General features: G+C 35.8%; 1 protein-coding gene across 6 annotated transcripts; it reads right to left on the bottom strand.

Moving 5' to 3' along the window:
- Positions 1-348: 348 nt before the first annotated feature.
- On the bottom strand, positions 349-23,250 carry SLC35B3 (solute carrier family 35 member B3). Of its 6 annotated transcripts, none has more exons than XM_032180830.1 (10): positions 23,146-23,250; positions 19,333-19,611; positions 17,868-17,989; positions 15,884-16,038; positions 14,327-14,434; positions 9,555-9,652; positions 7,124-7,216; positions 6,602-6,713; positions 2,369-2,438; positions 349-1,446 (listed from the first exon to the last, which is right to left on the bottom strand). In XM_032180830.1, exons 2-10 carry the CDS (start codon positions 19,531-19,533, stop codon positions 1,296-1,298), a joined length of 1,110 nt encoding a protein of 369 aa, XP_032036721.1. In that variant the 5' UTR covers positions 19,534-19,611; positions 23,146-23,250; the 3' UTR covers positions 349-1,295. The 6 variants fall into 6 exon arrangements, with proteins under 6 accessions (XP_032036721.1, XP_032036722.1, XP_032036723.1 ...); XM_032180831.1 differs by having other exon boundaries at positions 23,150-23,250; XM_032180832.1 differs by having other exon boundaries at positions 23,197-23,248.
- Positions 23,251-23,882: the final 632 nt, after the last annotated feature.

The following is a 23,882-nucleotide window of genomic DNA, read 5'->3' as shown; positions in this document are numbered from 1 at the left end:
GTACATTCTTCCTGATTACACAGCTCTATTGTCAAATTTACATTTCTTTAATTTGAATAAATCATCCATTCTGTATGAAAAAACACAAAATAAGATGCATCTAAGGGACCCAACAACAAAAAACACCGTAACTGTGTGAACAATGAACTGTAAAGCAATAAGTATTTTTAAAGTGCTATTGTTAAATACATAAAATGAAAGAGAAGGCAAATGATTCAATAATGAATTGAATACGAAAGTAAGAGAACAGATATTACTAAATTCCAGCAATCTTTTAAATTTACAATGAAAAAGAAAGACTGGTAGTACACTGTATCCCTGTCATTAAATAAAGAAAATTGTGATTTGTACCATAATCATTTTATATTCAAAGGACCACACAGAGACCGACACAGTAAATATCCCAAATACAGTAGCAGGTGCTGTTATTCTTTAGTCCAATACTGAAAATAAAAAATTTGATTTGAAGATATTAATTCAGAGGACCACCTTTCATTTCTCTCTACATCACTATGACATGGAAGTCCATAGGCCACTAAAAATTTAGTACTTCACCACAGAATAAGCAAATTACAGCTTGGTACGCCACTGCTTCAGTCATGACTTTTCATTGTGTTCTCAGCTGCTTGGGGCCTAAAAACCCATTCTGCCCTTGTTCAGTGCTCAAATGTATTTTCTTACTTACAAGCAATAACCAAACAGAACAACAGCTTAAGATTTCCATAAAAATTTCAATCATGACAAGAAATACCAAGTTCCGTGATGATCTGATCAATAACTTAAAAACCCACAATATTTTTATTTAAAATGAAAAAGTGACAGCATATCATATTCTAAATCTTCCATCTTTAAAACTGCAATTTGGTCAACCAGTTGCTGATTAGGTTCCATTAAACGTGAATACAGTATTACATTTAAATTACCTCACCTAGACAATTAACAAAGACAGAGAACCACTAATCTCAAACCAGCCACATGGCCAATATTATTAAAATGCCCAAGTCTTCTAGTGTGTCACATTTGGGGTGCAGCTTCTCAGCAGTTTGCCAGGAGCTGCTGTCCTTCATTGACTGATAAAGCCATCTGACAATGGCCTATAACACCTTTTATGATGAATTCAAGTGCTCTGAAGAAAGGGCTCACGAAAATGTGCACTTCTAGCCATCTGCAAGCAGACAATATGCCTTCAGCTCCTTTGGTTTTAATAATGTTCCCTTTGGAAAGTGAATCAGTTGAAGACTGTTCCAATAAAACGTTAAGTCATAGTTGCCATAGTCTAGACCATAAACCATTGTCTATACAGTTTGCGACAACGTCCTTGTTTTTCTTTCTTCCACACTTTTTTTCCAAACACCATGCAGCGAAGGCAGTTTGATTTTATCCATATTCTTACTGTAAACATTAAGAAATATACCAAGAACAACCAGCAAGCCTGACCACACATACCTAAAAGGGAGGGAAAGGAGGGGAAAAAATTACTATTAGCACTTTAGTTGTAGTGATTATATTTATCTAATTCATAAATATTGATACGTAAAGTTCAAACCCTAATGAGAGGAGGTTAAGAAAAACAGCAACAACATTTTAGTAGACTTGGATAAAGAATTTGTTCGAGTCTTTATTTCTTCTGTCCTTCAACCCTTCATTTTCCTGTCCAGGCTGGAGAGTTAAGGTGCATTGATAATTAAAACAAAATAAACAATACCTGTTCTTTCTTGTAGGAAAGAAGCAGCTCTGAGGGGTTTTAGAATGTTTTTCTTTCCTACGTTTAGGAGAGCTACTCTCCCTATTACTGGTCCAAAACCACATTTTCACTCAATGCCTTATGTCTATACCTCCAAATGTTCATTTTTAATTTAGCTCTCCATTATTTTAAGTCTCAACATTCTTAGCTGGAATAAATTTCATTTGGGCATTTGACTAAGCTTTGTTCTGAAGTCTCAAATTTAGATAGCAATAAAATCAAACACTATTTTGTTTCAGATCAGAAATATTTTCAATGAAATAACTGAGCTGCATGTATCAGCATAAGGCCAAGTCTTCCTAGAGAAAGGACCCAAACAATTTATTAAGTCTCTTAAGCACTACATATTACCCAAGATTTTTCTTAAAAAGCAAGAACAAAAAATACCAATATGTGAAACAATTTGTCTTCCAGACCCTTAGAAAAATTGAAACTATTTTCTCTAGCATGATTAGCATCAACAAGGCAGTCAATATTCACAACAGATTGCCAACATTTGTAGAAGACAGAAGACAAAAACCATTAAAGCCTGAATGTAATTAATTACTGGTGTTGTATTTCCATGATCAACGTTATAATTTTTATAAAATAAATAAAATCTCATTTAAAACAATAAATACTCACTGGAATGTGAATGGTTTTGCAAAGAACAAAAAAGAAAGCACAATGGTCATTGCTTTTCTTCCCGTTGTTACTGCAGAGGAAAAGAGATGTTTACTTCTTTAATAATTCACTTACAATGTAAGAACATCAAACAATCTTTAATATTAGTAGATACCCTTATTATCCAGTTAAAGGTCTGGCTAAATGATTATCATCCTTGATGCAAACAAACCGTAGGCACATTCCTACAGTATGGAATTATGCTAGGACCACGTTATGTGAAACAAGCATGCTGTATCAGCTCCAGTCAGGTATCTGCAGTACGTGAAAGCAATGAACAATCCCTACAAATAACTTATTGTATAAACTAAAAGCAGTCATCTGTTACAGCAGGAAACAAAGTGGGATCGAATCCACGGGTATTTGGACACAACACATCTCTTGCCATTCCTACTTCACTTTTTTTTTTTTTTTTTTTTTTTTTTTTTTTTTTAAGTGGAATGGAACCAGCATTTTGTAATCCTGTAACTTTAGTTATTTAGCAGTGCAGAGAAATACAAGTTTGGCTAGAAACCTAAGAGACCAGGGACGCTAGACTTCAGTGGCTTAGTAGGCTTTCCTAGAATTATTAAAAGGCCTTCTTCTACACGTGATCTCATCACTAGCAAGAATCAAGGTAGTAAGAACTGAGGACAATTCTGTTACCAAAATTGAATTAAACTATTTGCTTGGGTTACTTTCAAATTAACTATAAATTTCAACAATTACTTGAACAATTTCAATGCTATTTGCTACGAAGAATAAAGTTCTGCTAGTAAATTGTATACTGGGAAACATACATAGTTTATCACCGAAACATGCAATCAGTAACTAAGTAAAAGTGTTATGAAAACATTGAAAAAAGTAACAAGCAGCCAGGTGTACAAATTCATCTACAGAGAAGGGACCTGGGAAGGTGTTACATGACAGCACAGGTTTCTCATTTAATAAAGATCATAGTACAATTGTCTGGACCAGAAGAAAACCACGCCTTCTTTATTAACAGAAAATATTTTTCTTATTACATACTTTTGCTATAACAGGTTAAAAAGACCTTGTTCGTATAACCATACCCACATGAGTATTAGTGTAACACCAAAACAAAAGGAAACAGTGACTACTGATGTATTTTCATGCCTTTTTTTTGGACAGTAAAGCAAGTTTTATTCTCCCCCAAATATCTTATCTGAAAAAGATGTTTAATACTGAAATAAACAGCCTTCACCATTGCTTTGTCTGCTCCAGTCTCAACCTCCTAATAACAATTTCTATACATTAAGAAATTTATGCACATCAAATGATTTTCTATTACATGAAAAATTAAAAGTAGAATGAAAAAGAAAATTGAGTTTTAATTAGAAAACAGTTTACAGATGAATAATTTAAAAAATGGTAAAATTCAGTTTTTCTAATTACGATTATTTCTGTTCTTTCAAATCAGTTATTAATTAAAATATTTATGTAACCATTTCCTTCTAAATTAAGTGCCTTTTATTCTTTTTCCCAATTAAGTCTGATAATTTCTCATTCTGCTAATAGAAATACAATTTTCATTAAACTCCTTCACCCCATTCCCCCCAACAAGGAGAAGGGTTGATGGGGGGAGGGGGGGGGGACAGTAATGAATGTGGTGTTCTTCCAAGGCACGATAAACATTTTCACATTGCTACAGGCAAGACAGAAAGGGATTGTCAAGGTCAGACACAAGGAAATCTGGGAAGGGTCTTCTATTCCACAGCACTTAAGCAATTTTTAGCACAGGTAGTTTTTTTTTTTTTTTTTTTTTTTTTTTTTTTTTAAGAGCTATTTCAATACATGAACCAACCCCTCATCTGAGCCAACTTCCAGCCAGTAGATTTCTCGAACTTTAAAACAAACATAAAACAGAAGTGCTGCAGAGGTAAGAATTAACAGGAAACCAGACCATGCAACTTTCATGTCCAGAAAACAACCGTCTGTATTCTCCTCTCTGCTAATGCAAATGAAGTAGACATTACCTGGCAGAAACCAGCTTTTGAGGGAAGAGGGAAGAGAGGAAAGTAGTTCCATGGCATCTTGCTACACCTCCCCACCCCAGTCCCTTGTGACTGATGTTTGTAGTTTAAAGAAAAGGTAACCTGAGGAGGGAATGAGCCTGATGTAACTGTTCTTGACAGACTACTGTAACTACTTACAAAACAGCTAGATAGGTAGTGACTTAGTTTTGGAAAGTTCACACAAGCGATGTTTTAAGGTTGGAAGCAACTGTTTTCTTCAGACAAACAATTCACTGTTCCACAGCAGTTACATATACTGAAGAGTAATAGTTTTAGGGATAGTCTGGAAACAGATGTACGGAGAGATGCTGAGAAATGATCAGATAGCTTAGACTTTCCTTTCAGTAACTGCTGCTAACATTAACAGCAGGGTCATTTCTGCTTATCCTAACAACTGAGGATATTCTGACAGGTAAACACTTCTGATGACTATTTACAAACTCACAATGACACAAGCTAAAAGCATTTACTTGCTTGCAACACAGTTATGTCATTTTACTGTAGCTAGCTTTGCCACACTCATCACATACTAAAATTTGTCATAGCATCACAAATACTGATGCAAGCCACAGTAAACTAGTGCAAACAATGTGTTGTACCTATCTTATCAGCAATTCCTTTGATTTACCTGTATTCTATACTGTTCGTTCCACTATGGATCTTGCACAGACAAAGTTAATGACAAGCTCACTTCTTTGAAGCCATACAGTTGTCCTTCCACACAGAGTATATTTAAATACTTTTCATTGTTTCTAAGGCACTTATATCAGCCAATGCATTGGTAAAGACGAAGTTTAACCATATGATGTTACTTGCCAGTGCAGCATTGAGATTTGCTGTGCTCAGCACGCTCCTCAGTCTTAGGTATTACAATTTCAGTCTCTAGAAGATTTTTCCAGATGACTGATTGCTCAACATGAAAGTTATATCCAGTTATAAATGGATTAAGAGTCAAGTCTGACCTAAAGACTGAAAATCTATAATGGTTGTGACTGCCTCTTGTTTCAAGTCCTCTTTTTCCTCAGTAAGCTGGCTAGATACCTGCAGACTGTCAGCACAGAAAGGTCTGATTTGCATTCACTCACAAAAAACGATTATACTGTTAGATAAGAACACCACCTCACAAAATTTTAATTATATGCAAACTGTCACAAGAGCAGTTACGATAGCATTTAGTGACTTTTTTAGCCTGTAGAGGATTCCAATAACTTTTGATGTAACTTATGGATTGATATTTTTCTACATTCATGTGGGGCTAGCAGATACACCAGTAATAGGCAAAAAAACATTTTCAATATATCACTGATACTTTACATTCATACCTAGTTTTTTTCTGATATATACTATACTACACATTCAACAGAAAGCATGACTGCTTTTCAGTCATAGGACAACTACTTCTTAAGTCCAGAAAAGGAACTGCAAGGTAAGAAATTCTGCTTCTTTCATTAATAGGCTACTATTAATGATAGTACCTGCGATTTAGAGATAATTCAGCAGCTGTTACACAGTCCATGAGAAGTTTCTTTGGTTCATATCCTGACTTCAAAAACTAATACCCTTTATTGCATTCAGTTTAATAAGAAGAACCAAGGAGACATTCTCAAATTCTGACAAAAGTTGGAATTTGTTCCACTTTCGTTTATTTTGAACAGACTACGGAGTATACGTTTAATGTTGCTACTTCTTACAATGTAGCCCCAGTTTTCCACTGAAAATCTATGGACATCCAAAAACTTCAAGGGAGTCCTACACACTTTTTCTAGCAATACTATTTGTTGGTAAACTCCAGAAATTCTGTGCTTAGAAGTGATGACACTGCCTTCCATGCCTTACGCATTTCAAATAGTATTTATCTTTTCCTTGTATCTTGCTGTGTATTTCCATAGCAATTCCTCTGTTTAGAACAGTGCTGATTCTGTATTAAAACATACATGTAGCATAGGCTACATGCACAAGATTGCTTAATAGGCTCTTCAACATTGAAACTGTCACACAGAATGAACTGGGAAGTTCCCAAATATATACTACGAGAGAAGACCCGGACTAAATAAACCAAGACTGGTCAGCACAAAGAACAGAAAAAAAGACTAGAATATTATTCTCAGAAGCTGTCCTAAATAACAAGATTACTTCATGTTTTTATACCAAAAGCAGGAAAGATATCATTTGTTCATACCTGTTACAGCCAGAAGGGCACCAAAGATTTTAATCAAAGCTAGAACAAAGGATATGCCAAAATACCCAGTCAGGGAGAAAAGGAATGCATAACCGTAAGTCTGAACTGGATGCTGCAACAACAAAAAAAGCCTGTTAGGAAAATGTGAAAACAAACCCTGAGGTATTGCAAAATGACATAAAACTACAGACTTTAATCAACTGCTTGAGCTATAATAAGCTGCTCAACAATGCATTCATGCAAAGATCTTTATTTAATTGTAGTTAAATAATGGAAAAATAATTATGAAATTGAAATGAGTCTGGTCCTGTGATTTTGTTTTGCCTTTTTTTTTTAAACATTATCCGATATATCTTATACATCAAAAACTGTAACAACTGCGTTAATGTATGAACTACAGAAAACAACCAAGTTACACAATGAAAACAACATTAGAGAGTTGGTGACGTTTTTTCCAGACTATACAGAACAATGTTTTCCAATGAGGTTGTTTGTAGAAAAAAAGGAAATCTTTGCACCTACCTTTGAGCAAAACGTTACTGCAGGGCTTAATCCACTAGTGCATGTTAATCCGAATAAAATATACAGAAAACCTATTGAATAGGAATATAAAACCTAGAATAGTTTAAAAGAAAATAATTATCAGGTGATATTATAAAAAGCAGATAATTAAATGCTTTTGAACATATGGCCCCATTAATATTTTTCAGTTTGAGTTAAATTTGAAGTGTTTGAAGATATTTTTGCTAGTTATTTCTTTAACAGCTGATGTACAGTGAGAAGTCAACAAGCATTCTTCCTACCCACAGCCACATAAGTTTTTATTTATTTATTTATTTTTTTTTTAAAGCTAGACAGTTAATGTCCCGAGGTCAATTTTGACTGTTAAACCCTTCAAATCCAGGATTTCACAGCCTAAATAAAGCTTCAGACAACTATATAATTAGGTTGAACAATATGCGAAAGGTAGATAGATTTCTGCTATTTATCCTGCATGTTAAAGATACATTAAACATGCAAAGTGCAGCACTTAATCACCTTGAACTGCCAGAACGTGTCATGAAGCATCATCTGTGCCACTTCAGTTCACCTACAGCGCACACCTGCATTACAGCTATGGGATACTGAATCTTCACATACGACCAGCTCTGGCCTAGCTCAGAATACATCCTTCTCAGCAAGGAAGTAAGCTCTTCATTTTGTCTGTACCCTAATAAAATTCCTGGCTCCATACAATGACAAGATAATCTTCATATGCACTCTTCTCATGTCAAGGCAACAACAGAAGCTGGAACTGCCCATCGATCTATATACCGGTGCAGTGGGAGGCATTCAGCTGTTTGCAGCTTTTTCTTGTGGGAAAAGGGACAGTAAGCAAAACTATTCCACATAATATTACTAGCTAGAACACAATGATTTATTACATTTCAAAGCACAGTGTCAGTTACAGACATACTTCTTATGGAAAAATTTTTTAATCAACTGTTTCCTTGTTGTAATATCTCTTATCTACAAAGATAAGCCTATTAACAACTGATAGCAACACCATGAGAAGACAGAACACGTAATACTGCTCCACAATAAAGGAGGATCGATATATGTTCCAAGAGCAGAACTGCTTTCAAGTTCACATAACAAAAAGTAAAGGTCTAGAGAAATCAGAGGCATTGTAAGGCTGGTAGCAATTGCCAGAAGACTGTTGGCAAGATTCAAATTGGGCAAGAAAGCCGCTATGGATGTACTAATGGATTTCAGAGATTATGGCTGTAGAAGGCTACCCTGGGTCTGATAATGTTGACCTAGCTAAGAACCCTGACTCTGGCAGCAGTCAACAGTCGATAACGAGAAAAAGCACAAGCAAACAAAAAGAACACAGTGATACCTTTCAGGTATATTCTTCTACTTCTCAGAAACCTGCAGGCCAAACTTCTTGAGCCAACCTAAATGATTTTCAGGCATAAATGAAGTTTGCTCCTAACCAGTTTTCTCTCCATTTATAAAGCTGTTCTCATAAGTGAGGAACTAGGTTGTCCTGTCACATCAGTCAAGTTAAACATCAAATACAACTTCAATATTTGTTTTTATTTGTGGCATATTCAAATAATATTGGCTACAATGAAAGATTTGCTCATCTTGATTTGATTTTAGAGAAAAAGATGGCAAGTTCAAACATAAGTTTTACATAAGTCATGGGATGTGAACAAATAATCCTTGTTTCAAAGAAGTATATAAAAATATTGAGCAATACTTTTTCAAAATCACGTATTTTACTGAATCAGGAACATCCAAAAGTCAAAGTTTTACTGATTTCAACAGAACAAGCTCCACAAGAGGCTGCCTCTCAAATGGTAGCACACTCTAGAATCAGAAGTCTATCAAGTAGGAAAAGGAACGTGTTCATGTAACAGACATTCATCTATACAAGAACTGTAAACAGTTTTTTGTTTTGTTTTTTAAAAGAGATCAAGTGCATGACCATACAGAAAACACTCTACTGCTTTCAGGCCTGTACAGAAAGTGTACAGAAAACACTCTACTGCTTTTCAGACTCTCCCCTCTATGTAAAAAAAAAATGCTGCTAGAAATAATGTGTTTTTGTAGCTGCAATATACATTTGCAATTGCATACCCCCGAAAAGCAGCACCCCTGAAAGGTTAAAAACAAAACATAATGAAAAAACAGAAAACAAGAACAGAAGGAAAAAAAACAAAGAATGCAGCAAGAGTCACTACTCACATATGAAAGAGAAAAACAGAATGAGTTTCCTACTTTGTTGTTTGACGTGTTGCCTGTGATAGAACACGTTATTTTAAAATTGCAAAGGATTTCGAAGTCTGTATTAATTCAGGCTTTTAACATCCTCCCCCCCCACCCTCATAGAATTATCAGTATGACTACTTAAATACTTTCAAATTGTGTGTGACAGAACACTAACTTCAAATCTGGTATTTACCATTTCGGAATTAGAACCATTGTGCAACTTCATAGCTTTTTCCTGTACATTTCCTATAACTGCATCTGCGCAGAGGGCAAGGGATATTAGGATCACACCTAATATAAGGAAAGAAATAAACAAAAAACCTGTTGAGAGTATTTATCAGCAAAACAGAGCAGTGACAAAAAACACTCTACTTATCCTGAAAATTCTCAGGAATAGAATAGTAATAAATATCTGTATCATTCTGAACATCAGCAAAACTACTTCATTATGCTAATAAAAGTTTTAACAATCTATAAAGCAGTGTACACTCCCATTCCTCCTGTGAGTTAAGTCTTGAACCACACTTGTCTCTAGGCTTGATGGGAATATCTGAACATTACTAGAAAGAAGCAAGCTGTAGTTCTATGTAGTAGCAAGAGTGAAAGAGTGTCAATTGTACTTATTTATATTTGAATCAAGATAAATAACCAGATAACTTTTTTTTTTTTTTTTTAGCAGTTAATCTATACCATTTTCCCTGGAAAAAGTAAAATAGAGGCATTAGACGTAGTGATAACGCAAATGTGAAAGGTTCAGCAAAAACCTTTCATTACAGAAATAGTTTGTTTTTTTTCTTTTTAAAGAGAAAAGTACTGTTTAGGTATAAAATCCATAGTTTTAACATTAATGCACTTGGTCATAACAAAGTCACTACAGATTCAATAATGTAATCAGCTTTCCAATAGCAAAAATTAATAACTATTATTGCAGTCACAATTCATTTTTCAACCTCAAAACTTTGATTTTCTCATGAACGTAACAACTGTTACATTTAACGTTGCAAGCTTAGGAAATTAATGATGCACACAGGTTGAAATACCACTTCTCTAAGAAGACTATATAAACCTGCAGCACAAAAAGTATCAGACACCAAAATCATGTTTATTGCCTGTCCTTGTCTTGGTCCCTGAAAAAAAGCTGAGTGTCAGAAAAATGATGAGTGGAAGACTTGGAAGAAGCACCATTTTATCTCCCTAATATTATACTCTTAAATTCAGGGGTCTCAAAATAGGTATTCTGATGGACCAAATGGCGGATAAGCTCCTGACAGAGAAGAAAAATCCCACTTCCTATAATTTTCAGAATTGAAAGACTTTTTTTTTTTTTAAAAAAAAAAGTAAGACCAGTGTACTTTAAGGTGGTATCTCCTTGGTAAGCTTCTGGATATATGCAAGCTTCCAAACCAGCATTTTTAGTTTGGGAACCATTTATTTTTCCATGCTAGACATATGCAAATATGCAACTGAAACAACACGGAAGACGGTGTGGACAACAATTCATTATTCCAGTTACCATGCACCAGAAAAAGCATGAGTGAACAGAAATGACATGACAACCAGAGTAGTATTGGTTATGCTAAAGACCACAGTTTAGAGATATTAACCACATGGATTCAGCTCCGATCCAAAAGGTATAGTAACTCCATCCAATCAATAGCTTTGCTGCAGATCACTTCCATACAGTGATCAAGCACATCTGTACTCTCATTCATGCCGCTTCCAAGCGGTGCTTAATGGCCAAGGCATACCACAGGACAAATGCATGGGTTCAGTATTGGACTGATATGATAAAAGTTATCTGGAATCTGAAGGGCAAGTGCACATAGAAGGGAGACGTGGGGACAAGATACATGTTAATACTACACGTGGTTTTTGGGGCACAAAGGCAGAAATTGTTCCACTTGTGACAGCATTGCACCTGCCAAGAAGCAGCAGCAAAACAGGGATGAGCGTAGTAACATTGTGTAATATGGAAAGCGTGAGTAAAAGAGATTGGAAGAACTGGTCCTAAGTTAGTTCTAGAAGAGATAAGACTGTAGTTCATGCTTCAACAGTATTTGACCCTATAAATGGCATGCTTGAAGACATTACAATACTAACCCTAGGTATACATTCATAAACTACCGCACACTTAATGGCTTCCTCAGTAACACATTCTTGTACTTGCAATCCTCACCATGCAAGTCTGTTAAAAGATAAGTTGTTTAGAGCTTATCAGCCCCTTGAGATCTCTTCAATACTCCACCTTCTAGAGGTAGGTAACCAAGCAATAAACAACAGTGAAACTAAGGACAGAACACCTCAGTCTTCAAAAGGCTAGACTGCACCCACACATACAATCTAGGGCAGAGGAACCTGCACACAAGTAACGTTTTTCTCTTTGCTGAAGATAGTTAATTTCCATTTATGCCTGTAATGCCAGAACAGTGGAAGCTTCGATAGCACCAATGTTTCAAGATCACCTCCTTCTGGACACTATTCCTTTCTGGTTTCTCTTTTTTGAAGGTCCTCTATTTTTCATAACTATTTAGGATATCTACCACCACCTCTCCAATTAGAAATGCTAAGGGATGTTTTGAGCTCTTATTACCAACTTCATCTTGAAAAAAAAAAAAAAAAAAAACTTCTTCCTTAGTTACAAATAGGTACCTGTTCTGGCAGAAGACAGTTTCTCTTTTCTTTGCTGAACTCTTTCATATGCAAACAAAACCTGTGTAGATTCCTTTTTTGAGGTGAGGTTGGATTTCAATAGCAGGAAAAAGAAAAAAAAGACTTGTAAAATTCTTGAAGGCATGATATGGGCAAAACTGTTATGTCTGCTCATGATCCATTTTTAGTATTTGCATTGGACAGCAACGACTGTGTGTTGTTTGACTTTTCAGCACAGCTTTGTTTTCTTAGAACTGTGATATGTAAAATGTTTTGTCTTCAACAAGCAAGTTGATAGAAGTTCTATGAAATTCTATGAAATCATGCTAGAATCATACTAGTCTGCATGGTGAAAGTTCTACGTAAGTGTGCATATATTACTAGAAGAAACTCAGAAATTTAGGGGGCTGTAAGTAGGCAGTACCAAATGTGCAATTTTAGAAAATAATCATTTTGAAGGTTATCATGTACTTTGCTGCTTATGCTTTTAAAAGTTTTAATATCCTCAAATACTTTAATGCTCTTTTCTCTATGAGAATAGAACATAAATGTTTACCTCTCCATTCTTGGTTCTTATCTTGTGATTTACATTTAAAAGGGTAATTAGTCAAAAGAATGTCGTTTTGCAGAGTGAGCATGGCTTTTTTTTTTTTTTTTCCTGATCACTGGTTTTACACTTCAGATATGTATTGCTGCTACATTACTAAAAATCTGTACATTTCTTGAAGGAAGGGACCATCTAGTTCCTTAATTCATCCAGGAAAATGAAAAAGTTCAGCCTTTCCATTAGGAAACTTTTTTTTTTCCTGATTATATTAAGTGGCACAGAATAAAATAATAAGGGAACAGAGAAATGGAGAAAGTACCTCCCCAGAAGGTGCAGAGTGACAGAATTTTGAATCACCTTCCAAAGGGAAGATCCAGACTTTCGAATTCTAGAACTACTTTCTAATTTCACAGAACTAACACCCCCCAAACGGTAGTGCTCTAAGCTTGAATATATACAAATTTGTTTGAAATGTACAGAATAAACTGATAATGAAAGTGATAATGAAAGACACTGTTTATTCTCTGAAGATATTTAAAGGTTTTTATCTTGCATTTTGGCTATATTTGTGGGCATCAGGATTTTGCTACATTTACTGCACTTTACCCTATCCCATGCAGTTTAAGAAGGAACTTTTCAGATCTTTTCAGATTAAGTCACAGCATATACTTAAAATAATTCATACTTTACAAAGAGAATATATCAACGTGAGTGAACTTAACTGGAATAGTCTAAAATAGGTGTAAAGATTACATGCCTATATGTCAGAAAACACTAGAATGTAATAATATGCATACCATCTTCCTTCTATAATCAAAATACATACATTTTGCTTGAGCACCCATTTACACCACCAACACATTAATTTACAGCAAGTTATATACTTCACAGGATTATATTGAGAATTAATTTATGAGCAAGGCCAAAAAAAAAATAGAGCTTAGACAACATCACAAGTCCTTTCCATTTGATCATCAGGAAAAATAAATGAAATAATATTCTGTGAAGACAAAGCTTTTTTTTTTTTTTAAACCAGGAATTTATTCATATTTTTAGGAACAAAACCTATAGAAGTGTGCCTCCGCTATTGAGAAATAAAGGTTTCACACTGAATGTTTCTCATAAAAGTTACTATAACTCATCCCAGAATTTCAAAGAAAGAACACACTAAAAGTTGATTATTCAAATGTTTTTTAAGGTTCAGTATTAATACAAACACTGACCAAGTACATAAAATGTCTTTTAGGAATAACCAGTTCTCCTGTCATTTGAGATAGAAACTCAAGTTTTTCAATCCAAGGGGGTTAAAATATTTCTGATTTTATTCAGTATAGAAAAGTTAGAGTGTGTATAACTGTAAGAGATATAGTAAATCTAAATGAGATCATCAAAAAATACAAAGTGAATAGTTGTGAAATGGAAAAACAAAGTTTCAACTAGAAAAGAGTCTTTTCAAGTTTTAAAATGGTCAGACTGTATTTTTTCATATTGACTTTTACATATCTACTGGGTAGTAAATATTTCTTAAGGACAAGCTTGTGTTGTTTCATCCTAAATGGCGGTATTTCCAGAAGTTTTAAGAAACTATAAACTAAGGCTTAGAATAAACGCCTCTACTGCCGCAGATACAGTTCTGCTAATTTACACAAAACCAAACCTGTGTTTTCAGTTTGATATGAGGCACTACACCAAGAACTCTTAGAACTTTTACAGAACACTTGCAGTAGAAAAAAATATGCATTTTAATAAACTGGAAAATATACCTTTACCTGTCAAATTGAAGTTTGGTGCAACTGTGCTGTCAGCTAAAGTAAACCATATTAATCCAAGACTCATACACAGGGCAGCAGACACATCTGCAATGTTATAACGTTTTCCTACAAAAGCAATAAAAACAACATGAGACTGTAATACTCTAACCATTTGGTGTTTATCCTGTCAGCAGCCTAGAAGGCAAAGGAAAAATGTCTATCTTTTACTTTAGCAGACGTCTTAATGTTCTGGCCTTTTGTGACTGGAATCAGTTTCTTCAGTAGCAGCAGTTTCTAACATGGAGGAGGATCTTAACAGACACTATCTGGTTCTGGTAGTCAACTTTAATTTTACACCTCATGACAGAAAGCACATTCTCCCTGACAAATCGCTATCTCAGCAAGTTCAGGACAACTGTGATGTTACTCTTAAGTTTTCTCTTATGCAGGATACTTTGTCTTTTTTTTTGTTGGAGAGAAGACCTTCCTAAATGTTAATACATCATTTGGGAAATTTTAAAACCCTAAATTGTCTTTGGGTTTGTGAGAGAAAGGACGTAAAGAAAGGAGGTGGAGAAAGAAAGGGAAATAAAAAAGCAGGAGTATTGATGTCTTGTTTTAAAGAAGACATTCCTCTTCTAGGAGCAATCCTTTCAATATAAGCCTCTAAGTTATTTTTTTTTTAAACTGAAAAAATAAAAATCACAGTTTCTGAGAATAGACTACTATAAAATTTAGAGCTTTGTGAAGTTTCATGGGAATACCAGTTCAAATGATACAAAAAGATTCAATATATGATAAATACTATATGCACATATGTAAGCTTGCAAAGTTATCAAGCCTGAATAAATGTTCTTTTCGAAAAGAAAATAGAAAACCGTATATGCTGGCCCACAGTCCTATAGAATTAAGTTTTCTATTGCAACTAGGAGGGTGAGACAAACACACACATTCTTGATTTTGTTCTGTAATACATTCATATTCAGAGTTTTACTGACTTTCTTATTGTTTGGTACATAAAGACTCATTATAATATACCTTAACCTACAAACTCCAGACACTGAAGTTTATTCATGTATCTACAGTCTGGTGTTCTCCAGAACCCTTCTTCTGTTCTTCAGATACTAACTATAACTCTAGAATTAGCCAAGGCCAATTGAAGTCAGATACACTTCCAATTAAGCATACAAACTAGGAAAAAACAACAACAAGCTCTTAATAAAAATCAAACTTTTCAAACAAAAAGAGCAGTGAATTCCTTCATAAATTAATTGTGGCTAGATTTTTCCATTTCAGCATTGAAAATTGTTCATTTATGAAGTGCTTTTGTTCAGAAAAAAATATATTACTTGAAAATTAAGAAAGTCTACATAAAACTGAAGTTTTGCAAGTAACCCATAGCTTTTTTGACCACATTTTCTGAGTAGATACTTTAGAAATTCACATTTTTCCTTCTATAGAAGAAATGCTACCTGCTCCTCCCTAGTCAAGAACCTCAGTGGGATTTAAAGTACAGGATTCCAAACTGTGTTGTCTCCCCAAAATAAGTAATCTAACAGCAAGACAAACACTTACCTTGTATAAAAACCCCGCCTATCATAACTGGAATAAGTTTACAGCACTTGAAGATGACTTGAGTAGGATAATTCAGATATCCTAAAGAGGTATTTGACAAACCCATTGTTCCCACTGTTAAAAATGCTATCATCATGTAGGTTTTGCCAGGAATTCTACAAAATATAAACATACAAGTCTGGGTATTACAGACACATCTAGAAGATATTTAGCTTGGAAAATTTAGGTAAAGGAATATGTTCCTAATACAACTTGATCATTTTTCTTACTGATTTTCACTCCATAAAAAAATAAAAACACATAATGGCTCGTTTCAAATTTCATTTCTTTCAATTACTGCTAATAAATAGTGTTTAAATGCAAAACAAAAAATTTAATGGCTCACAAAGTACTGAAAAAAGAATGCTCTCTCAGAAAAGTAAAGACTTACAGAGCAATCAAGACAAAGGCTTTAGGTTATTTATCAGACGAAACGCAGAAGGTTGGTATACCTAGATACCCTGAATCTTAGTCCTGCCACAGTCACTATGATGATTTTTTGTTAAAGTTTTCATGTGAACATTGACAGCTTTAGAATGAAGAAAGCAGAAAAAAAGGTACTATTGTTTTTTAAAACTCAACAGAAAGATAAGTCATTCAGATACCATAAACAGGACTCCTCAAACTTTTTCACATGTATTGTTTGCAGTTTGATGAAGTCATCACCTGACAACAAGTGATCCATCAGAAATTCTTACTGCACTATTTGTGATTTTTTTTTTTTTTTTTAAGTTACTGCTGTGCATATGTTCAACTATTTTTTGTGTGTACTCAAAGCCAAATAAGATGTCATCTTGTGGTAACCGTGTCTTACCCATAACTCATTCTGTGATGCAGGCATGCAAGAAAAATTTGTATAATAAAATTTAAGAGAGATTCAGCATAACAATGAGGAAATAGATTTTTAATGTCTACAAAAATATTCCGATTACAGAAAACAAAACAGATAATACTGAAGTTCTACATTTCCAACATAACTTATGTACTGCGCCATGTACTATAAGCAACAGTTTTAATTACCAAAATAGTTGCTAGTTACATAATGCCTAACAGTCAGCTTACACATTATCTGATGCATCTCCAAAAGACAGATAGCTTGAAATACTAGCTGTCATTGTCAAAAGTAATAACAAAAGATTCTCAAAGTTACATTGGAGAGGAATCTATTACCTAAAATCAATGTATGAGAAGTCAGCTGATGATAACTACAAGTAACCTAAACAGGTTACGCTCAACTAGGAAATAAAGCATCAATGAATTTTAAAATGTGTGTACACCACGATGACTCGTCTCCAAGCTTTCAGAATGCCTCAATATAGATTGCAAAGGCTGTATTAGGGCAGGAAACCACAGAATGGCCACACTGAATCAGAAGGAACTACACCATATCTTTAGGATTCAAGACAGCAAGAATCCATTTGGTTGACTGCAGTGAAGACAGAATAATTTAATGGCAGTGACACATTCTTTCGAAAAATGTGAATGCCATGTGGAAGAAAGCAGAGCTTTGATACTCTCCAAGATGCATAGGAACCTGTTGGTTAGGAAGAGACAAAGTCTGAGGAAAATACATTTGGGTGAGAGAGAGCTTCAAGTGCTGCGAATTGCACTTGGAGCTTTCTAGACATAATAAAAAGAAGCAGCACAAACAAGACTCACTCTATATCGACTACCTTAGAGACAAAACACACTCCATAGGCAGAACAAAGTGACAGGAAGGACAGTCAACAAGACTGTTTGCAGGTCTGAAGCCTAAGTGGGTGCTTATGAAATATTTTCTAACATCGTCTAGTAAGTACAGATTTTTATTTTTTTTTTTTTTTTTACTACAGATCTGCTACCAATACCTTACAAAATTTACATTTGAACAACAGAAATTTACCATAAATATCAAAATATTTCCTTGTTGACAGATAGCGTGCAAATGTTTGGAAAAAACACATACCTTCTCCTTTTGTCCTGAATCAACTGCAATTCTATTAGTCCAAAAATGGAATAAAATCCAAATTGCACTAAAGTGAGGTACCAACCAAAAGGTTTAAAACCTTCCACGGAAAATATCAATTCCTATAAAAACAAAAACCCACCAATGTCACATGCATACACCAAAACATTAAAGTCAACACATTTTTCTTCATGTACATGCAAATCTAGCCTTTGCACCTGCCAGTTATTAACTAGAATTCAGCTGCCACATATTACTTGCAAAGTACTGAAAAAGACAATTTAGTTTCTTCAAAAGATGGGAACATTTACTTCTGGTGTAAATCTACTGAAAATAATAAGTTGATTCATTAGAGGGGGGGAATACATTTGATCCATGAATATTTATCACAAAATATGGATGGTTTTCTGTTTTTCAGTTCATTTACTTACAGAAACACTTTTTGCTGGAATTTGTAAATAACTTACGATAAATTAAATTCAAGCTTTCTCTAAGAGACATATTTACTAGTAATTTTCATCTCTTATATATGTGGACCTAAAATTGAGTGCCTAAATTAAATAGCATTTTTGAGTTTATAAATTTGTAGGTTTTAAGGATATTTAAAAGTGGAACAATTTGCTATGGAAAAATACATGCACTGCATAAAGCATTTATGTATGTGTGTCAGTTATAATTAGAGAGGGCAGAACTATATAGTGAAAAAAAAAAGTTGCTTAGTATTTTCCTTTTAGAGATTCTGTTTTGCTTTCTGTTATAAACAAACTTATTCTTTGAAAGTAGCTATTTTCCAATTAAACTTTTTAAGCTGTTTTTGAGAACTACACGGGCAACGTGATTATTTGAAAATATTTTTTAATCACTGCTTTATTGAGAAGACACATCTAAACTTCTAAAGAAAGGAACAGAAATGTAACTTATCTTGATAAGAGCAAAAGGTTGGCAGTAAAAGAAATTCTTATGTAAAACAACATAAAATCTAGCATTTGCCCAAAGATTATGCTTACACTTAACAAATCACCATAGTCTGTTTCAGCCCTGTACTAAATAAAATACAGAGAAAACAGACTAGTACTACTCTGCTACGCTCACAGAACTCAGATGAATATGGAGGTTTCAACACCAGTTGAGACTTGCATGTCTGTCTGTACCATTCTATTTTTTTTTCAGAAGACTATGAAGTCACATATAAAAACATACATTAAAAACAATTTTGTATAGCACAGTGTGCCTTAGACGCAGAGGTAAAAAAGCAAGTCAAAGTGAACCGAACCTCATAGCCACATTAACTGTGGTGAAGTCTTGTATTATATAATGGCTTACTGCTCTTACAATTCTGAAAGCTTCACAGTCAATATCTATTTTAGATGTCTACACGGACTAAGATAAATACTATGTTACTACTCCACTAAAACTTAAAGAAAAAGGAAAGTAGCATTAGACAAGTTATTAGACAAGTTCATACCTGTAAATATCCATAGATTAGATAAAACATAAAAACTCCAGAAACACAGATGAAAAATTGAGTAGGTTTGTTAAATTTGCTAAGATTGACACCAAGAACTACAACATCATCTACTGATTTGATATGAGGTGACATAGTTTGAGATTTGGAAGGTACACTGATGGAAATGTATTTTCTTGATGAAGTGAATTTCAGATCCATGACTCCTTGTTCGCTGCATTCGGTGATGCTGTTATCTTCTTTCTGTTCTTCTTTTTCCTTGTGTTCTCTGTCTGTAAGCTGAAAAGAAACGCTAGAATCAGACAAGACATAACATACAGTCTTCAAACAATAATAGTAAACAAATGTGGAATTTACATGGATAATACCAAGGGTTCAGAGTTTTGTTTGGTTAATTTTATTTGCAGGCTTTACTTATATTTTCTAATGTCCAAGACTAAGCGGCCTTTCAACGCTTTTGAAAGCATATTTGCTTGATGTGGAAAGTAGTATTCTCACACTTCACAGAAAAAAAGACAGCAACAGAAAATTAGCCTCAGTTCCCCAACAGCTCCAAACAGCCCTTTTATGCCAGCACTCATAGGGGTGACCACCTAGGAGATGAATGATGCCCAAGATCTAAGACCAGTGAAAATACTGGTGTGGAGCCACTGCAGTTCTGCCTAGTTTATTTCTACAGTGAAATATACCACACTAGCCCATGGCCAGTGAAAGTTTTCTGAAAGCTACAGACTTGAGCCTTTGATTGGTTAGAAGTGTTGAAGTGAAAGAAATTACCCTCTCATTCTCACTATTCACTATTTCTCACACACTTCTGAGGAAGAGTTAGAGATGAAAACAAGGCTAAGAAGCCAGTCTCAGAAATTAATCTTGTTATCAGATAAGGTATATGGTATGGCAATCCCTTTAACATTAACTACATGTAGCCATTTCCATGTAAAATAAGAAACAAAATTAGGTGAGTCTGGAGAAGAAATTTAGCAGCTTACTAGACTGACAGGCAAATAATTCCTCTAGTTCAGTAGAGAGTATGACTTTTTAAACGTTTTTTCCTTTTCAGCCTCAAGACAAACACACTGGTCAGTCAGTAGTTCCAAGATTTTTAAGGATAGCTGAGGATCTAGTTCAGTCACCAGACAGAAATTATATTGGTCTTAACTACACAGCGGGTTGTGATCCCCAGCTCAAAAATACTTTTCATCATACATCTGTGAAAATTACTCTTCCAGCCATCTTAAAATGGAAAATATGCTAGTATATGAAAACCAGATGCATGCATGCATCTTATGCATGTACTTATGCATGCAATAAGTACAGCAAATGCATTCTGCATAGACTTTGGTCATTTATTATTGCAGTGTAAAAAAAAAAAAAAAAAACACACAACAATGGATTAGTATAAAACTTACATTGTGGTTATGTTTCCCTTTCTTTGATATAACCTGCTACCATGTTGGAACAAGATTGCTATTAGAGTTCTGAAAGAATAGCTTGGGGACTATAATAACAATTTAGGGACTGTAATAACTATTTCTGTTTAAATTCAGAGCTCCTTAGATGAAAACCAGAAGTAAGAGGTAGAAAGTTTACCCTTGTGGATTGTTAGTTAATCACAAGATGAGGTTGCCGTAAAATGGAAAAAGGAAAAAGAAAAGGTTAAGTATGCGTTTTCAGCAGGGGCAGAAAAGTACCCCTGTCATCCTATAAGGCAGTGGTCAGCCTTTGCATACAGTACCACACACACTTATCCCTCGCAAAAACGAATTTAAAGAATGACTGCAGGCAAGGTTATCAGGATGAAGGAACAGATAGCCCAACTTCTGAACGGAATCAAGATCAAAGCTTAACTTGCCCAGCCTAGTGAAACCCTGATGCAAAGAGAACAGACTTGCTTTCAATAAAGTGATCATCACTAAAGAGGAAAAATAATTCTAATTTTAAGGGTGATGGCATGAGAGCAAATTGACATAAAATGATCATAAAACTTCACTAGAAATTCCTTTTGAATTCCAAAACTATCAGCATTCTAGAACAGACTAAGAATGAAAGATGAAACAATTGAATTGTTTATAAGATGTCTTTTACGAAAGTGATTATGTGGAGCTGTTAAGTTTGGATTTGATTACTGAGCAGGCCCTTTCAGTCCTGTGCTTACTGCATTCCTTCACCATGGCAAACAGAGCAAAGGTATCTGCAGAAGGCACTTGGCAATCCCTCATTACCAGAAGAGATGACTAAAGCAGGATACAAATTACTACTCCTGCTGAAAGAATTGTGAGCTAGGTTAGGACCAAACTTCAAGCCCAAGGAGCAAATCACTACCACGGAAAGGCAATATACCCATTGTTTACACTACAGTTGAACTTTTAGTTTCGTTACTGCCTGTTCAGATCTTTCTTGACCATTTCATTTGTTAATGACACATTTTCTCAGCAGGATCACAAACTGCTGAAATAATCTAAGTCTCATTTTTCACCTAAACTTCAATACAGAGAATGATGTATGTGCGGCACAGCGTATAGCCACGTGCTGTCATCTGTACTTCAAGTGTCCAGCAGCGGGATGACCTGTGCAACTCACAGTTTTGTACTCAAGCTTTCCACTTTGGCCACTACTTTAGACATTATTTGTATGATGCCTGAATGAGGAACAGAACATCACAGATCCAATGTAGAGGGAAGTCCAGACAGTAACAAGTGTACTTATTAGCACACTTTTGAATTTGCAGCTGTTTATATGAAAATTATTTCCTCAGCAACAACACCAGCTTTTATGACCTGTTCATTTCATTTATTGAAGCTTACTGAATTCACCACTGAAGTAGTAACAAACAGCACTGTTAGCTCCAGTCATGCCCAAGGCCATCCATAGGATGATACAGAACAACTGTTTTGTTTATATCATACTCTAAATGAAACAAACAAAACAGTACTGAAGAAACATTTCAAGGAACTGAAACTATTTAGCAACTGGACAAACACTAAGTGTACATAGCCACCTGAAACACTCTCCACCAAATAATTTCATTGACAACAGCACAGGAACTTTTCCAAAGTCCACCGTGACTTCTCAAACTGTTAGTTTTGCCACTATCTAAAATGTTATTTTGTTCTTACCAAAACCCCTCAAGCAAGTGATCCACTTGTTCAACAAACGCGCAACAAGAAGCTGTTTTATTAAGTGTCGAGTGGCATAGTGCCATCCTGCCTTGTGTGGAACAACACATCCCTCCCTCTTCCTGTGTAGTAGTGTAAACAAAACAGTCTTTAGGCCAGCGATACATTCTGTTCCAATCTCTATTCATTTGGGAAAAAAAAAAAAAAAAAAAAAAAAAAGAAGAAATCGCATGCCATACTAGTTTTAACTTGGGTAATATGTAGTAATTATTGCATGAAAAAAAAGGAAAACAAGCAAGTAACTAGAAAAGCAAAACGTCTTTGGCCTCCCAAAAGTTCATGACTTGTAACCATCACAAAATAAACACTACGACGGAGCAGGGGAGTTTTTATTTAACCTCAGCGAGCACCCTTTCAAAGCAGCACTTCAGCAGACGCCAGCAGCTCAGTTCTCTGTCAGAAACACCCTGCCCACACCGCACCCCGAGGCCAGGCCAGCAGGGGCTCCCCCCGAACAGCCTCACGCTCCCCGGGTGCAGCCAGGCCCGGAGCTCCCGAGCACAGCCGCAGCGGGGCCCCACGCCCCGGCCCCGGCCCCGGCCCCGGCCCCTTCCCCCCGCCGGGCCCGGCCCGCTCCGCGCTCCTCACCGCCGCGCCCATGGCCGCCTTCCGCCCCTCTCCCGGCCCCACCCGGTACCTGCCGGAGCAGGGAAGAGGCCAAAAGGGAGGGAGGCGCGACGGCACCCACCGCCCTCTTCTCGTTCCCGTTCTGCTTCCTCCTCCTCCTCTTCCTCCTCCGCCTCCGCGCTTCTCCCTCCCTCCCTCAGCGTAGAAAATGGCGGCGGCGGGGCGCGAGCGTCGAGCGCATCGATGCGCGCTCGGCTCTCCGCTCGTCCTCCTGGGGCGGTGGCCGGCGACTCCCGCCTGGCCCCTCAGGGGCTGCGGGTGGAAGGGGGGCACAGCGCGGGTGTGCTGGCCGGGCGCTGCTCGGCTGCTCAACGAAAGTCATTAAGTCACCGATGAAACTGCCCCCCTAAAAGCCGCCAAAATGCATTTTGCTCCGCAGGGGGGGACCTTCTCGTCGTCCTCCCCTGGGAGACCGCAGGAGGAAAATAATAAAAATGTGTAATAGTGACACATGGAAAGGCAAATCAGGGCAGTAACTGCAAAGCACACGGATAATGTAACGTAGGGAACGTGACATCAGGTAAAAAACTTGTGAGAAAGGTAGCTGAAGGCGATTTTGTGCAAATACATAAACTATATAACTTCAGAACACATAAAGTCTAGTGATGAATCATCCTGGACTATAAAATGGAAATGCTGCACTCCTAGAAGCAATGTGCAAAATATTTAACATTGTACATAAATATTTATCTATTGTCATGTAGCATTTGGGAAACTCAAGGCTTTATGTCTGTAATGTTTTAAAAG

Source organism: Aythya fuligula, chromosome 2 (genome assembly GCF_009819795.1).
Source record: "Aythya fuligula isolate bAytFul2 chromosome 2, bAytFul2.pri, whole genome shotgun sequence".
Lineage (NCBI taxonomy): Eukaryota > Metazoa > Chordata > Aves > Anseriformes > Anatidae > Aythya > Aythya fuligula.
The sequence above is the reverse complement of the archived record's forward strand: the minus strand, read 5'-3'. Positions and strand labels throughout refer to the sequence as shown.

What these genes read in the sequence shown, in the direction of transcription:
- SLC35B3 (XM_032180827.1), bottom strand. An exon ending in ACCAAACTTCAATTTGACAG is followed by an intron (nt 9,653 to 14,326) that starts GTAAAGGTATAT and finishes TCCTTATATTAG; the next exon opens with GTGTGATCCTAATATCCCTT. An exon ending in GCAAAACCATTCACATTCCA is followed by an intron (nt 1,447 to 2,368) that starts GTGAGTATTTAT and finishes CCTCCCTTTTAG; the next exon opens with GTATGTGTGGTCAGGCTTGC.